Source organism: Pomacea canaliculata, linkage group LG3 (genome assembly GCF_003073045.1).
Source record: "Pomacea canaliculata isolate SZHN2017 linkage group LG3, ASM307304v1, whole genome shotgun sequence".
Classification (NCBI taxonomy): Eukaryota; Metazoa; Mollusca; class Gastropoda; order Architaenioglossa; family Ampullariidae; genus Pomacea; species Pomacea canaliculata.
The window spans coordinates 24,338,605-24,355,144 of NC_037592.1; the positions used below are offsets into that span (position 1 = coordinate 24,338,605).

Sequence of the window (16,540 nt, forward strand, 5' to 3'; positions counted from 1 at the left end):
TCATTTGGGGAAAGGGAGAAACCAGACACAACATTGTAAAAACATTTTATTTAATCCCACCACTTGGTCAAGCCTAGACTTCATCCAAGTATGTCCAGCAAATGACCAGGACTTTCTCACACCAAGTCAGCACATTTTGAGTCTAAACTGGGCATTCAACAAGCGCTGACATAAACCCAAAACTGTTTGTGTCTGAAATACTATGACCATAAAAACTAAACAATTTTGTATTTGACTGTGTTTGCATGGTTGGGTGCACGAATGACGTGTAATCATACATTAACACAATTTCAATATACTGCCAGAATTTCTTTACCAACTCTGACCTGCTACAGTTTGAATCATTCTGCATCATCAAAGTTTCATCATTTTTCCCAAACCTGAACTCTGGATGATGGGCAGAAAAATACTTCAGTCAAGACCATGATAAATGTAGAAATTAAGGCTATGAGTTGACATTGTGGTAGGTGTACCTTCATAACGTCTTTGTATCTTCAAAAATCATGTATTTGGATTTGATATGCATGTGAAGGTGCACTACATCTAAGAACTTTTACCCATCAAATAATTATACAAACATGTCTTATTAAGAGTAAGAGGCAGAACTGAAAAATTATGTACACGTTGACATGAAATCTCTATTTATGTAATATTAAATACATGTATCATAGATTTGAAATTTGTCTGAGTTGCTTAATATTTAGGAGTAGTTGTCAAAGGCAAAAATAGATAATAGATGGCCATGGGCTTTCAAAGAGAAAGAAATATGGTTGTTGATTTTGGTAATGACCAAAAATATGAGATTAATTAGAGAAGAAATAATGACAACACTCAAGCAATATTGTCTTTTAAAGTGATAAATAACAAAGAGTACAGTAGATTACCCTATAACATAATACAACAGTCAGAAAATTGCTTTTATTTACTAAGGTGACCCTCCACATGCACAGGGTGTGATGAAATTGAGGCCAGCCATCTGAGGGTAGCACTTCTTTAGATTTGGATATGGGGTACATGCCAGTTAAAAATCTCAAATTCCCACCATCAAAAAATGTATGTGCAAGCATATGATTATGAATTTACTTATGGAAACGGCCAACAACTCTGTTTTCTTACTCATCTATTGTCATAGATAATGAATGCATTACTTAAGTTTATTTAAACAAGTATATATAATATTGAAATGTGAAAATTGATGCAAAATTTCCGTATCTTCAAAAAATATAATGATGAAGGTGCAAAGTATATTTCAAAATACCAAGATATTTACATATTTTTAAGTTAAAATTCTAATATTTCAATAAATATTCCCATACTACCTTAAGCAGCATATACACTATACTCACACATTCATCGTTAACAAGGGTAAGATATCCTAAAGATTAAACTGTAGTATGTTTCACACCCCTTTCAAGCTGTGTGTCTCATGTTCTGTAAGGGAAAAGTTTCTAGAAGGAGATTTTTCTTTGTCTGCAAAAGATCTCAACAACACAAATATACAATGAGGAGGCTTATATAAACTGCATCTGAGCACAAGATAAAACTAGATCTACCACAAATGCAGTCATGAAAATCCACAAGCACTATCTGTAAATGTTTTGAAATCTCCATTCTCCATATAATTTTCTTCTTCTAACAACCAACAATATGCTCGGTTTCATTTTGAGCTAGCAACATGCCAAGTCCACAAAGAAAATTGCTTTCAATGAATTAAAGAACTTCAATGTATATGCATGCATAATCTCTCTCTCTCTTACATTCTCTGAAAAAAGCAAAAAGAAATCTTTGTACTTCTGAATGTTTTTTTCTGTGCTGAGTCTAATTGCTGCTGAATGATAAATCACAACAGGATTGATGCAGAGACAAAAATTATGCAAGTAATATTAAACCTGTGTGTATACATACGTAGATGCAGTACAATTACAAAGACAAAAATGGGAACTAAAATATCAGTATTTCACAAGCAAAACAGGAAAACAATTTGGAAAGAGCACTGCAAGTTCTATAACTGGCTACACCTTTACAGTTGCACAAAGTGTCACGAGACCCACTCTTCACGACTGACATGTTTACTCTTGGTAATTTCTTTCACAAGCTATCGCTGCACATATTTTAACACCCCACCCCCAACACATTTTTACAATGACAGTTTGTAATAATAGTTTGTTGTGTGTGGGTAGGTTGGAAGGAGTGAGACATTATGTATTTGTGTATATGTATGAAGGAAAATACATGACATATACCCAAGGAATGTCATTACAAATATTTGTAAAAATAAAGACTTGCTATTAGTACAGAACTAATAAACATACAACAAAATATGGGAAAATACACTATCACATGTACAAAATGCATTATGGGTCAAAACATCTTTCACTTTTAGCATTCCCAACCTTCATTGCCATGAAATATTTTTATAAAATAAATTTTTTTCTTTGTTAAGAACACATTGAACCAGTCACATTTTTTCCTGAGAAATGGAAGAATAAATTTAGCTAGTTTCTTGACTTAGGACAAGCTATATGAGTATACAAGACTAAAATTAAAATCCTTTACCCTTACAAATATACACAGCGTTATAAAATACACTTAAAAGTGCTCACAGTTAGAAAATTTGTTTTCAAAAGTTTGGTCAAATAAACTTTTGTCTATTTTTAAAATTAATGAATGCAAAACTTGAGGGTCTACCAAAACACCTCCAGATGTCAAAGCTACGTTTTCCTTTGATGTTGGTAGATCTTTCTCACCAAATGCTTCAGATGTCCAGATCTAAGTATCTGAACCCTGGCCTAAGATCAAGTTAAAAGATACTTGTATTGCTTCAAGCCCCTCCCCATCCTCAACCCAAATATATGCATGAGTGCATATAAGAATGCATACCTAAAATGCATGGGTGAAGTCAGAAATCACCTGCCATTTCTTGCACTATCTCAAGCTATCTTTTTCTTTTCTCTACATTTAATCCTTTCTCTGTTAATCAATCTTAATTTGAAAAGAATATCTTCAGCACAAAGGAGGGGGGTAATTGGTGTTTTACAATGAGCCAGCAACTAAGGCTATATCACGGCAGGACAGCCAGCCCTGTGAACAGATGCCACATACAGAGAAAGAACAGTGTGCCAGAGACAAAAGATGAACCCAGGACAGCCAACCTTCACTGTATTGGTGGCAAACGCTAACCAATGCGCCACTGGACCGCCCCTTTAGGACCAAGGAAAATTATTACAGTAAGCTATGCTCTGCAAAGTATAATACATGTCACAAATTTAGCAACAACAGGTGGTACTTAGACTAGCCCATTAGAATAACAAATTTTAAGTGGTAATGATTCTGTATAGAGGCTTCTTGCCACATGGTAAAGTAAGTACAGGCACAGCATGGTATACAGCTATCAAACACAAATATTAGCCTGGTTTGAAGGACATGGGGTGCCATAATTCCCATTTTCAACAGAAAAAGGTCACAAAATGTTTTATGTGAAATCTTGTGGTTACACAGCTATATACATAAACATGCCTGTAATATACAGACGCATTTGCTGTGGTGAGCAGTACTGTCAGGATACTTAAAAAGTGAAGGAAGAAGATAAAGGTTCAAAAAGCTTAACAGCTGCAAGGACTAGTAATTGTTAGTTTACAGCATCTAGTGCTCAGCATTAGACAGTGAACCCAACTCCATACATTTTTTTAAAACTTTCCCTATTAACTTAAATACCCATTTGTTACTGGGTTGATAAGGAGTTTTCCTGTCAATGACCTAAGTGAGCTTCGACCTGGTCTGGAAGGTGAGTCAATAGAAAGTCAAGAAGTGTTTGCTAGACGCTTAATTTAGATAAGCAGAAGGAACCGAAGGGGGAATTTATGAATTTAAGAGCCCCTCTAAGCATGCCACCCTGTAAGCCGACAACATCAGATTCTAATGCAATACCAAACAAGTACGGTGGTACTGACCCAAGGTTGTACCTCTGCGGCATTCCTACATCATCAGCCCTCTCCACTGTAGTTATTCCACTCAAACACCACAGAAACAACAGATTTATGCAAAATTTTTGTTATATCAGCATAAATAACTGAAAAAGCTTTGGCTTCTGCAACTGTGCTAGGTGAGACCTTTTCCAGAGCTTTTTCTCCATTGTTACAGGTGGTAAACAGTGTGCCATCCATTCGGACAAAAAAGAATGAATAAGGAAAAGAAAAAGAGAGTCACAGGATCTTAATACAGTGACTTTGGAGTAAATAGTTGTCATGGAAAATCATTTTAAAGATCATTTTGCATAGATTAAGTACTTTATTGAAAAGGTACATCATCATCAACACTTTAACTCCAGCTGCCCACAAGAGTGGACAAGGTGGGAACACAATGTCTGCTTGGTCACAGCACCTATGTCATGTAGCCCATGATGTAGTGTGTTGACGTCCACTTCATTCAATAGTTATTCTATTCATCTTTATCCACACCTTCATCCCAAACAGTCTCGCACTAAAGTACTTAGATACTGGTAGATTTGCTCTTCTTACAATAACACCCACTGGCACTAGATTTTAATATGGTGGATTTTAGTTGGTGGACATCTTTATATATTTGGTCCATGAAAAGTACAACAAGAATGTATATATAACAAATATTTAAAAAAATCAAACCCCCCCTCCCCACAAAACTGTGGTGCTAGCAGTCATTTGCAAATGAAGTGTGCCATATGTGCACAGTCACTCTTCTACCAACCCAACCATATTCCCACAACCACTTCAATTAAAAAATATACCAATACATAGTTTCCTGTTCAAGAAAAACGATTTGCAATAAAGTGAATGCTGTTTTGTGCCATTCCAAAAAGGTGAGAAAAACACTGGAAACAAGACAAATGAAGAGAAAAATGTTAGCCTCAAAATTAAAACCTTTCTAAACAAACAACCTCTCTACTCCCACCTAAAAAAAAGGACCCAAACTTTCTTTAACTTTCCCCAAAGCTCCCCTGCAATCCCCCTCCAACACACACACACATAAATCACACAGAACATAAGCATAGTTAAACTGCAGGATCATATAAATAAATTCATTCCAGATCAATCATAAATATTTATGAGAGAAGCATGTCAGTTTTTTACAAGATTTTCCATGTAAATAAAATGTAAAAGTGTAGTGATATTAAGTTAGGCCTTGATTTCTGTATACTATGGAAGCATTCAGAAAAGCAAATAGGGTTGATATAATTTTTTTTCTCTGACATTACCAACTTTTAAGAGATGGGAAAAAATATGTCTCAACCAATGTAGGCTAGCTAAATTCAAATCAAAAACACCTTTAGGTGACAAAAAGTAGATACTTTGGCAATATGAAAAATGTTTGACATGTTTTAAATTCTATAGAGACAAATAACTTATACATAACAGCAGGAATTTTTTATAACTTAATCAGCAGCAATGATTCTGAAGACAAGCAAATTAATCCACAGTTTTGATTTTTAGGTTGTTGCTTTTGCCAAAAAGAACCAGTTTGGAACATCAGACACAACTTTTCACTGACTAGACATAACAGGAAATACTTAACATTCCTCAATACATTATAAAGTATTGGCCTTTGTCTATGAAATCTTAGCACAAATTAATCCCTTTTCATACCTTCTAAGACAAATCTCTTGAGGAGTCTTTTTTGAATTGTACATGATCTACACAGCAAGAAAAAGTTCAAATTGGACCAGACTATGCGGTGCAGTCAGACTCAGGCACTCTTTGATTTTTGTGTACATTCAGCTCCTGCTGGTTATAAGAAACATTTAAGTTATGAAGATTTATTACTCCAATTTTGCTAAAGCTCATATTTTCACCTTCTTTACTATTAACAGTTTATGAAAACAAATGACACACACAAATACAACATAACCACATGTACCTATATGTTACAACAAATGCATTTGCAATAACACTTTCAAATACAATTCACTCTCTCTTTTATGTGGGGATGGGGAAAAAAATTAAACCTCGTCCATAGGCGGACACTTTGGTAACAGATTCTTCTTGTAAGTCAGGCAATACTTTTAAAAAAGTGCAATCTGAAGCCAAACATCTACCCAGAGCACTTCTGTTAAAGATTTTTAAGATTCAGGCCCAAAGATGAAAGCTGATGCTGCAAACACAAGGAAGACCACTCCACCAATCAAAGTCACTGCAAGTAGAAGAACATCATTTGTAACATTCTGTTCTTAAAAGTTAGAGTGAGGATAATATAACCTTCATTTAAAGTGATTGCAAATAAAGTATGCACATTCAGATTATGAATGAGCATACAAACTGATACAGAAAATGTAAAACTTTGTAATGGTCTAACACATATGAGTAAAATCACAGGTTCTTGCTCAACAAAAATACGTCAGAAGGGCCATACAAGATGAAAGCAATGCTATAAAGCACAAAGCCTAAAATTAGCAAGGTCGGTGCCTATGACTACTACATCAAATGCTTGCAATACATGACAACAATGAAAACAGAGCCTTAGAACAAAAGCAAAACAGACATACCTGTTCGTATGGAAATCCGCTGAGCAACAAATCGGCCACCCACAACAGCTAATCCTGTGCAAAGGGCATGTCCCAGAAGTCCACCGGTGATCACTCCAATAACATCCTGCAAGCAGTGCTTATTTTTTATATGACTGGCAGTATGCTTGTTTACATCAGCACTACCACAAACACATGAATAATGCCTTGTGCCATGATGCTATGATGTCAGTAGGTGATAGGAATTTTTGAGCTCTATTATCATATGTCATATATGGTCTGTTACTGACTCAAAAGGTTATAATGCAGCATATGACTACACAAAATTAAAAAAAAAAAAACCATCATGCTAGTTTAAACTTCTATCTGGCACATATGCAGACCAGGGGTGAATTTTGCTTTCATACTAGCCTATTATCAGAAATCTCACATGAAGCGCTTTGGAAAACCTGGGAAGATGATGGAACATGTACTCACTTCACGAGCCCCAAGTATGATGGTGGCTATTTGCGAGCGGTCACCCCATTCAGCCAAAAAAGTAAGAGTCAGTGATTCCAGAAAAACAGTAGAAAGGATTCCTGCCCAAAACTGATGGCCAGGTGTGCGGATGATACCTGTTTCTATGTCTTGAGTTGGCATATTCTGTTTCTGGATCTGAAAAAACATATCAAAGAAACACTGCATCATTTTTAATCCTTAACATGTTTTTTTTATAAGAAACATTTAAATATTCCTGAGTAATGATCAAGACTGCTACAAAGATTTCATTTATTTATTCTTTGAAGTAAAAGTTAGCTGCTCAAATCTGTGGCTATTTGATAGTTTAAATATCTACAAATGTTAGGATGCCCTTTTAAATGTTTACGTTAAGTTCAAATTAAACTGCTTAAGCAACATGCATGCTACAGTTGCACATTTAATATTTAGCATTAACATCAAAAGCAATTCAAACTCATGTTTTAGAAGGTAAAAACAACTTTTGGTTGTGACTGAGGTACAAGTACTATAATATTAGGTAGTTTGGAGTCCACTTGTTGGTGCATTTTTATCACAACATATACACCATAAACTGTGAGATATCCAATTCAAGAACCTAAAAAGTCACAAAAGCCTAATTTCTGATTCTGAGGACTCCCTAGGTCAATGACAGAAATCCACATACTTCCACATCTTTGCAGCAATTCTGTTGGCCATATATCTTCTAATACACATGGTTTTTAGCCAGTGGAGGGCAGATAGTTGTGAATATATTTTGTGACTGAACAAGATTTTATGATGACTCATAGCAATTTGTGGACTACATGAACTGTTCTGAAGACTGTATTATAGGCATGTTGAAATAAAAAGTTATAACAATAATAAATATTAAAAAAACCGACAGAAAATGCAGTATGATCACTAAAAAATATGCTGCTGTTTTTGTCAAAGCACTCTCCAACTATCATTATGAGTGAAAAAAAAAAGTTACAACTCTGGGGAGCAGGCTCAGAAAAATGGGAAAGGGTGAAAAAAGGTAACAGAGATTATTACTTGACATAAAAATGTTGCAGACTTTTCTCAGATGTTTTAGTTTAGGACTTCTTTATGTTTCTGTGTGCTGCAGTAAATCTTGTGTGCATGTAAGAAGATGGGATGAAAAAGGGAGGGGAGCAAATAATATGTAAATGCACTATGCATTAACCTGATGTCTCGCCACCGTAAAACCTAGGAATAAATTATGCTATTTCATCCTTAAATCTCACTTTCTGTTACATGTCTTCTGCACTAAAATAAAAATTGTACAGTTACCCTACTTTTCTGCATAATTTTCCCAGAAAGACTTAAATAGAAAGTAAGTGAAAGAACTTGACTGTTAATGATCTTGTGGTTCTTGTTACTAAACCTGAAGCATTAGGCAGGGTAGAGTACAAGCACAAACATAGTTCACAAACATTGACTTTGGCAAAAAATACATCAGTGTTATTTTGAGTACTGACATCACTAGCTGAGGATTATAGGAAGCAAAATATTGAACTGTCTATTTTACATGCTAGCAATTCAGATGAGTAGGGTTTTGATGAAACTCCTGATTCAGTTTATTCCTTGAATAAAACATCACATGTGAGAAAAAGCAAATCACACATTCGTAGTGTATAAAAACCAAGTCACTCTTGGGAATCCCCTCAAGTACTTACATGTGCTCATTGTCAATCTTTGAATAAATGCAAAAATCAGCAGACTTCAACGCAGAATTACTTGTGAACGAGAGGGATTTTAATGTAAAGTAGACATTTTTAGGATCTTTCGTTACAATTTTCGTTAAAATATTAGGCTTTTGTATTAAGGTCAAAATGGGCACACTGACTCTTTAAAACTGACACAGAACAAATCTGCCTTAGACTCATTTTTAGACAAGTATGCAAACCCAGAAAATACAGTGTGGTTTAGAACATGTTAACAACGACATGAGATTTTTGCTTTTAGTGGAAATGGCGTTTATTATATGGTGCAGCATGGCAAAAGACATTTCATTGACAGCAAAGCAGAAAAAGTCAAAGCCCGTCCTGCTGTTTCTTTTCCTACCTCATCTTCTCTCTTCTTAACTTCAGCCTGGGCTTCTTCATACTCTTCCTGGCCTTCATCCGGTGACATGTACCATCCTGTAATATATCACAATAAAAGATTCATAGCTGATGGAAACTTTAAAACAATTCCATTTTGACCATCTTACACTATACCTTGAAAAAGTACTGAAAAAAAAATTTTTTGAAACTTGAGGATCATAATTCAAAATTTCTTTTCCAGTTTCTCTTAGCAACTGACTAAGGTGCCTAAAAATTGAATCTACCAACAATCTGGTGTTTACTATAGTTTAGTGCAAAGTGAACTACGCAAAAGAGGGCTGGAAGAGAAAGGTCACTGACCAAACTTTAGTGAAAGCCATCATCAAAATAAAACTATTCAACTTTGCACTCATCAATCTTGATAGCATTTTAAACTGTCTTTTGCACGCACAAAAAATTCAAAAAAAATTTTTTTAAATACTAACATTAGAACAGCTGAAAATTTTTAATAAAAAATTCCACTTAACACAACTACTAATAAACAAACAGAAATCATACTGCAATACTTACATACTTACATAATATACTCATTTTGCATATAGTTGTAAAATTTAAGCACCATAATGGTTTTCTATCTCTTTAATTATATTAAAAAGTATTAATTTCCCAATAAATATGTAGTAATTTAAACTGCAAATTAAAAAAAGAAACCTCAGAATTAAGTAGTTAGCATTAACATAAACACATACCTTCTCGCAGCATCTTGATGCCAAACACAGCAAACAGTAATGAGGAAATGTAGTAAGTAACATATCTTGGAATGATCGTTGTGGCATAGCCAACCAAAGCTGAGAAAAAAGAAAGAGAAAAAAGAATTAAAAATTTTTGATAGGCATATATATATATTGATTTCTAACAATTTGGTTTTCATGTAGATAAAAATTAGTACTTCACATAAAACAAATGGCAGCACAAAACTCAGTTTAGGTAATTTTAAACCAACTGGTTTTCAGCTCTCATGGACTGAATCAATACAAGTGCAGAGTGTTTAGTCTCTCACAAGACTAATCATGTGCAGGTTTATCCAGAAAAATCTTTAAGTGTTACAGATGGAGCAAACTAAAATGGGTACAAGCAAAGATGATGTTTGGTTTTGGACAAGCAGGATGCTACTTTCCATCTGTGCAGAACTATTTAACCTCATCATACCAAGCTAGTGGGCCTCTTGTCTCTTGGTGTGTTGTGATCAAATATTGCATTGGAAAAAGCAGCATAGCTTGGCCTTGATCTTGTAGCTAAAAAGCAAGTTTTGAAGAAAATGACTTCTTTAAAGTTAAGTAAATGCGCTAACTAGCTTTGCCTGCAGTGATTTTTGTTAACTCTTCTACCTGAGATTTTATCGTCAACTTTTGATCTATTGCTTTATTTGAGTCATGCATGACCCCAGTAAAGAGAAACAGAGATACACTTGTACTCTCAATGCCCTTCCTGAACTTGTTGACAACTTATGTTTGGTAATGGGGGCACACTGTTTCCAGTAAAGGGGGAGATAAAACTTATGGTACTGCTAGTCAGCAGGACTCACTATCTTGCTTCTTTCCTACGACTTTCTCCCCATCTCTGTTGTTTGCTCTTTCACAAATTGTAATGTTTAAATTTGCAATGCAAACACATGCCAATATTTTTTAATCTTCAAAGAACTTGAGATCTGTCAAAGAAATAGATACAAACACTAGCAAATTGGAATGAGTATTTTTTTTAACCTAAAGAAACAAATTCATAAGTGATAGGCACACCTTTGAAGAACCTCTCAAACAAAACTGCACAATTAAAAATAAAAGAACTTAAGGTAAAACTACAGAATTAAGAAATTTCTTCAATTTCATAACAAAACAAATACTAGTGTAAACAAGCCTACTGGGCTGGGATAGTTAAAAATTAAAACAAGGGCCCTCCAAAAGTTATTGGACAAATGAAAAATGCATCTGAGAAGGCTGGATTAGTACTTGGAGTTTAGTGATGATTTTGCCCTATATACATATTTGCGTAAATTTACAGCTTTTAGTAACATGTATTATACATGAACATGCTCCATTATGTCTCCTTGTAGTCTGGATACCCTAAAACTACTTGAAAGTGTTTGTGAGTAGATATGTTTTCCTTCCCTCTATTTAACATTTATATACTTGAAGATAATATGTAGGTGTGGTATGCCTTGGATATATCTAATGTCATATGTTTATAACTAAGTATAAGTCAAGTGTATGGTTGAAATGTGCGAAGCACCGAAAAAAGAGTTGGGGTATGGAAGCTTTTTTTTAATGTTATAATATGTATTATTTATTGACATGTGTTGAAAGCTATATTTGTGTAAGTTACAACTAAAAGTTAAAGACAAACCACTACAACCTCTATTTCTATTGTCAGGAGGTCCTTTCATAGGGTAGGGTATGATGAGGTTGAGAAAAGATTTGTGCACATTGCCAGGGATATGTTTGTTAATTTATGTAAATTGTTTTATGAGGTAGTATTTTATGTTTTGTGTATGTATTGTTTAATAATTAAGAAAAAACAGCTTAAAAAAACAAACAAACATGCTCCATTGTACTCACCAGACAGAATGGTCATGATAAAGAGTGCTGTAAGAGCCCCCAATAAGACTGTGAGTCGTGAATACCGCATGGCCAGAATAGCTGCAATGAAAAATGTCTTGTCACCCAGCTCTGAGACAATGATGACAGACAAAGCTGCAACCAAAGCATGGATGAAACCAGGATTGCCTGCCTTTGAGTTTTGCAGTTTGTGAAGAAACTGGTCAACATCTTCCACCGTGTCCTCAGCATCCTAGAAATGATTGCATATTATGAGAAATATTATACTCCATTCTACTGCCACATACATAACGAATTAAGTTTAAGAAAGATACAGAATCAATTTGAATGCATGAATTTTAGTATTTCCGTTGTAAACCTAACTCATGGCATTAGGAAAATAAACTAAGTTTACTAAGTCTGTAAAAAGTTCAGAAGAAGCTGTCACACTATGCTAACTTGAAGTGACACAGTTCATGTTAAGTTCTGCCTGCTCAAGACAAATGCTCATACTTTATAAGTTTGGCAGGATGAGAAGCATTTTAAGATGACAAATTTTTTACACTATCTTGATATCCTCTACAAGCTTGTTTTGAAATAACAAATAACTTTTAAATCAATTTTTTAAATCTAAAAATATCTGGACTACCTTGCCCGTAGTAACACTGAATATGATATTGTCCATGCTGGTTGCAAGTGTGCTGGCTGAGGAGTTAAATTTCAAAGCAACCATTAGTGGAAGCAGAAGTGTCCCTATCAAAAGCTTCCTCAGCTAGAAGATACAGAATCTTATCAGAGTCAACAAGTGAATGCCTGTGTCTATCTTAGCCAGAATCCAACAATGTATACAGCCTTGGCCATAACAAGACAATGAATGTGCCACTTGCCTGAGGGCTTTAGACTGATTTAGGCACCCTATTTTTCAGTTTATTCCACATGAGTGCTGTCATGTGATGTGAAAAAAAGAGATTCTCCCAACATCTTTTATGACATATATTCTTGTTTAATTTTCTAGACTTGTATTTGTTGCCCACTTTTTATTGAAGTCCAAAGACTGTTTTGAAGACTAATTTGTTTTAATCATGTGCATGTTTTGATCTACCAGTAACAGTATCTCTTGGCCTGACACAATGCTGGATATTCTACAATAGTTTTTAAAATTATTTTTCCTATGCCATTTTAAGTATTTTAGTATTGTTTTCCTGGACTGAACTGTTGTGAGACTGCTGCAGAAGTGAAGAGGCATCAGTCTCCTGTATTTCTCAAAAATGTATTAAAAATGCTTAACTATTTTTATTTGCTGGAAGTTTATGATCACCATGAGACTTGGAGGAGAATTTCGATGTCAAAAAGCTTAAATATTCTTATGTTTAACAACAGCAAAAAAGGAAGAAAAAAAAAAAAAGAAAATGTCAATGCCCTGATTTAATATAAACCCCCACTACTGCTGAACAAGATCATACACATTGATATAGTACATATGGCACAAGCATCTGTCACATAATTACTTTTAGAGAATAATTTGATACAACAAATACAAGTGTTAATCAGACTAATGTATCAATTAATGATCTTGTGATGATAATGTAACAGTGAAAAAAAACTAGCTCCAAACTGTCTAGTTTGTGTGCATGTGTGTGTATATTACAGGCCTCTGATCAATATACGACTTCTGTAACGCTATCAATATTTCAGGCCTATAAACACAAGTCATAATCACTAGATGACATTTACCATTTTATTTTGTGGATACCCTTACCCATCCTCACCTCCATCTGGTGCAAATAGAGGAAAGAACAAAATTATTGACCCTCTTAGATTTATTAATCAAATCTATTTGGCCCTGAGAATAACAGTAGAGTAGGGTAAACAGCTGCTGCCTCTCAAGACAAGATGTCCAAGATCACGCACTATGAACAACACCCACACCATTTCATTTTCCCCATTTGGGCATGATGTGTGTACAGTGCTATACCTGTTCACAAAAACTGATAAATCAGAGAACTGGAATGACATGCATTTGAACTGCACAAGTGTATATACTAGAGTATTTCTCATTGTATAGACCAGACACATATACACTTTCCAAATAAAATTTTACAGTAAATGAGAAAGCTATGACAGGATTATCATGTTGCAAGTATTTTGTGCAATAAATGAGTTAACTGATCACCAAGGAGCAGACTGACCTTATTGCTAGTGCCAGTTAGATGTTCCTTATTTTTGTGTACTATTACTACTAATAAACTACAATTACAACTAAAATTAAGAAAACCATGAAGGAAGCTAGGGAGAACCGGATTAAGAGCCAATGCCAGGACATAAAGAATGGAATGGCATGAGGTGACAGCAAAAATGGTCTACTGTTATTACCAAATAGGAGCTGACTTTCGCACCACAGTCAGCTCTTCTTGGAGAACATCTTACTCTAAACCCTCCAGGACCATCATACTTCCATTTCAAATGGTGGAAGGCTGATCTGCAACCTACACTTTGCAGACAACAAAGACCTTGCCGACAGAAGATAGTTTGAACACATATGGAATGGAGACCAGCACTGAAAAGAGCAAAGTGATAGTCAATGGTAACGGCAAAGATCTATATGAACAGGATACAGCTCAAGAGGTAAGCAGCTTCCAGTACTCGGGAGTCACTCTTTCCAAGGATGGCAGCTCCACGTCAGATATTCATAACAGCAACTGTGGCAATGGCTAAGTTAGATAAGATCTGCACAGTCATAAGATCAGGTTCCCAACCAAATACAATTTGTACAAATCCCTGGTAGTATCAATCCTGCTCTGAGGATGTGACACGTAGACTCTACTTGCCAAAACGGAAAGGAGAATCCAGGCATTTAAGAAGTACCTAAAGAGACTGCTCCGAATCTCATACAGAGAACATACAAGGACTTTGTACAAAACAAGACTGCCACACTCATAGGACATCAGGCACCTTTACTTTCAACAGTCAAGCAATATAATCTGGTCTTCTTTGGCCATGTGACCCAGCAAGACATCTTGTCGAAGACTATCCTTCAAGGTACCTTGGAGGGTAGTCACTGCTGTGGTGGCCAGAGAAAGAAATGACTTATGAATGTAGAAGGACGGACCTGCTATATCACCAAAAATAGGCAAGAGTAGCGGGCCCTGTCAGCTGCATCCATGTGCTCCCCCCAAACAACAGGTGCCACTCAAGCGACTACTGACCAACTGAATATACATCAAATTTGAGAATGAAAATGACTTTAGACATACATTTTAGTTTCAATGGATATTGTATATAAAATAATTAAGTTAAAATAATTACATTGATTTAAAATTTAATTAACTTTGGGACGATCAGTCAAAGTGCACAAACAACACTGAATGTGGGTGGTCTCTCATACTGGAGCAGGACTAGCTATAATATTTGTTGACCTTTGCACTTCATTAGAAATGTAAGTTCATGGTGTCTCCTCTACTTATGTATTACTTAATAAACTCGATTTGAAATAACAAATAGCATTTAAAATAAATTAAAACATTTACCTGGCCAGTAGTAACATTAAATATAACGGCACTTGTGCTCATTATAAGTGTGCTGAATGTGGAGTTAAAATCCAAAGCAATCAGAGAAGTTTCAAAAGATACTAAGCACTGGCTCTTATAACAGAGGGAATCATAGACAGCAGTCAGTCTATATATATATCTATCTCATGCTTTGGTGAATGTAGTCCAATTTCTAATCAATATCTTGGCTATCATGATTATTTATCATGAAAAAAATATTGCTGCAGCTCCTATTTCAACAACGAAAAATGGAGTGTGCAACATGTCTGTATTACAAATGAAAGATTTATCAGCTTACTAAATTGCTTAAATTTCATGGCACATTATCAGGTGACAGAAGGTAACAGTTTGTTTGATTCTGTGTTGTTCATAGTTCACAGACAAAGCAGCAGCAGTCTAGCTACTGCTAGTCTGTGACAGGATGACATAATTATGTTGTCTCCGATATGTAAATATTCTTAATGGCTGAATGCCAATTAACAACTAGAGCGTTTCCTGTCTTTTCTTTTTTAATGACCATGTTCTTTGAGATACCGAGTAATCGATATACTGTAATTGCATGTTCTATAATGTTTACTTGTATACATTATTACTACCACATTATTTTTAAATTCTTATTTGCCAATCACGCTAATACAGCAGTTTTGAACCGATACTTGTTGCCACGAACAGTTTTCCAATATTTATTTCGAAAAGCACTGATATACCTCTTTCAGTTGTGTATCATCTTCCTTCCCCTTCGAGTCATCATCTTCTACGTGGTTATCCTCGCGTTCATGGTCGAGAAGATTTCTTCCAAAATGTTTTGAGTGAGAAACATCATTAACGAAACTACCAGACTGTGATCCAAAGAATACACTTAAGTCGCTATCTTCCTTCCTGCTTACACTCTCTGCTAACTTAAGGCAAAACAAAATCATCACACAACAGAACGTAAATAGTGTGAAAATCCTGGTACCGGGATACCCATTAACACGCATGGTGTTGACTGTCTTTAGTATTACGACGCTGCCGTTTTCACAACCTTAATGGAAATCTGTGAGAAAATCTAGCTTGACTGGAATAAAAGGTGGATAGTTGTAAAACAGACTTTGGGTTGATGCCTACGGTTCCTGTAAAGAATGTTTATGTTGACTTTCTCGGATTCAACAAAACTGAACGTCAACGAGAAGTACGTGACAGGAGATGGACTTACGTCCCCTGATTTACAGGAAGTAGATACCGATAACGTCCCGCGACTCGTAAACAAAGGGTGCATCCATGGTGACACGGTCAAAATCATGTTGTATTAAAGAAATTTTGTTCCCGATGAATAACAGTTTTATTTTTAGTATTTTAGAGATTCTGTCAGTCGAGTAGATAGGT

At 35.2% G+C, this 16,540-nt stretch overlaps 1 protein-coding gene across 2 annotated transcripts; it reads right to left on the reverse strand.

Annotated features, from left to right (window-relative positions):
• Positions 1-30: 30 nt before the first annotated feature.
• LOC112558607 (transmembrane protein 165-like) lies at positions 31-16,372 on the reverse strand. 2 transcript variants are annotated; one of them, XM_025229157.1, is made up of 7 exons: positions 15,883-16,372; positions 11,649-11,880; positions 9,786-9,884; positions 9,056-9,132; positions 6,971-7,147; positions 6,515-6,620; positions 31-6,162 (listed from the first exon to the last, which is right to left on the reverse strand). In XM_025229157.1, the coding sequence occupies exons 1-7, from the start codon at positions 16,153-16,155 to the stop codon at positions 6,092-6,094; spliced, it is 1,035 nt and encodes a 344-aa protein (XP_025084942.1). In that variant the 5' UTR covers positions 16,156-16,372; the 3' UTR covers positions 31-6,091. The 2 variants fall into 2 exon arrangements, with proteins under 2 accessions (XP_025084942.1, XP_025084943.1); XM_025229158.1 differs by lacking the exon at positions 15,883-16,372 and adding an exon at positions 12,277-12,806.
• Positions 16,373-16,540: the final 168 nt, after the last annotated feature.

What these genes read in the sequence shown, in the direction of transcription:
- LOC112558607 (XM_025229157.1), bottom strand. Translation starts at nt 16,155, where the DNA reads ATGCGTGTTAATGGGTATCCCGGTACCAGGATTTTCACACTATTTACG. An exon ending in TATCATGACCATTCTGTCTG is followed by an intron (nt 9,885 to 11,648) that starts GTGAGTACAATG and finishes CTTTTTTCTCAG; the next exon opens with CTTTGGTTGGCTATGCCACA. An exon ending in TCATACTTGGGGCTCGTGAA is followed by an intron (nt 6,621 to 6,970) that starts GTGAGTACATGT and finishes CACTGCTTGCAG; the next exon opens with GATGTTATTGGAGTGATCAC.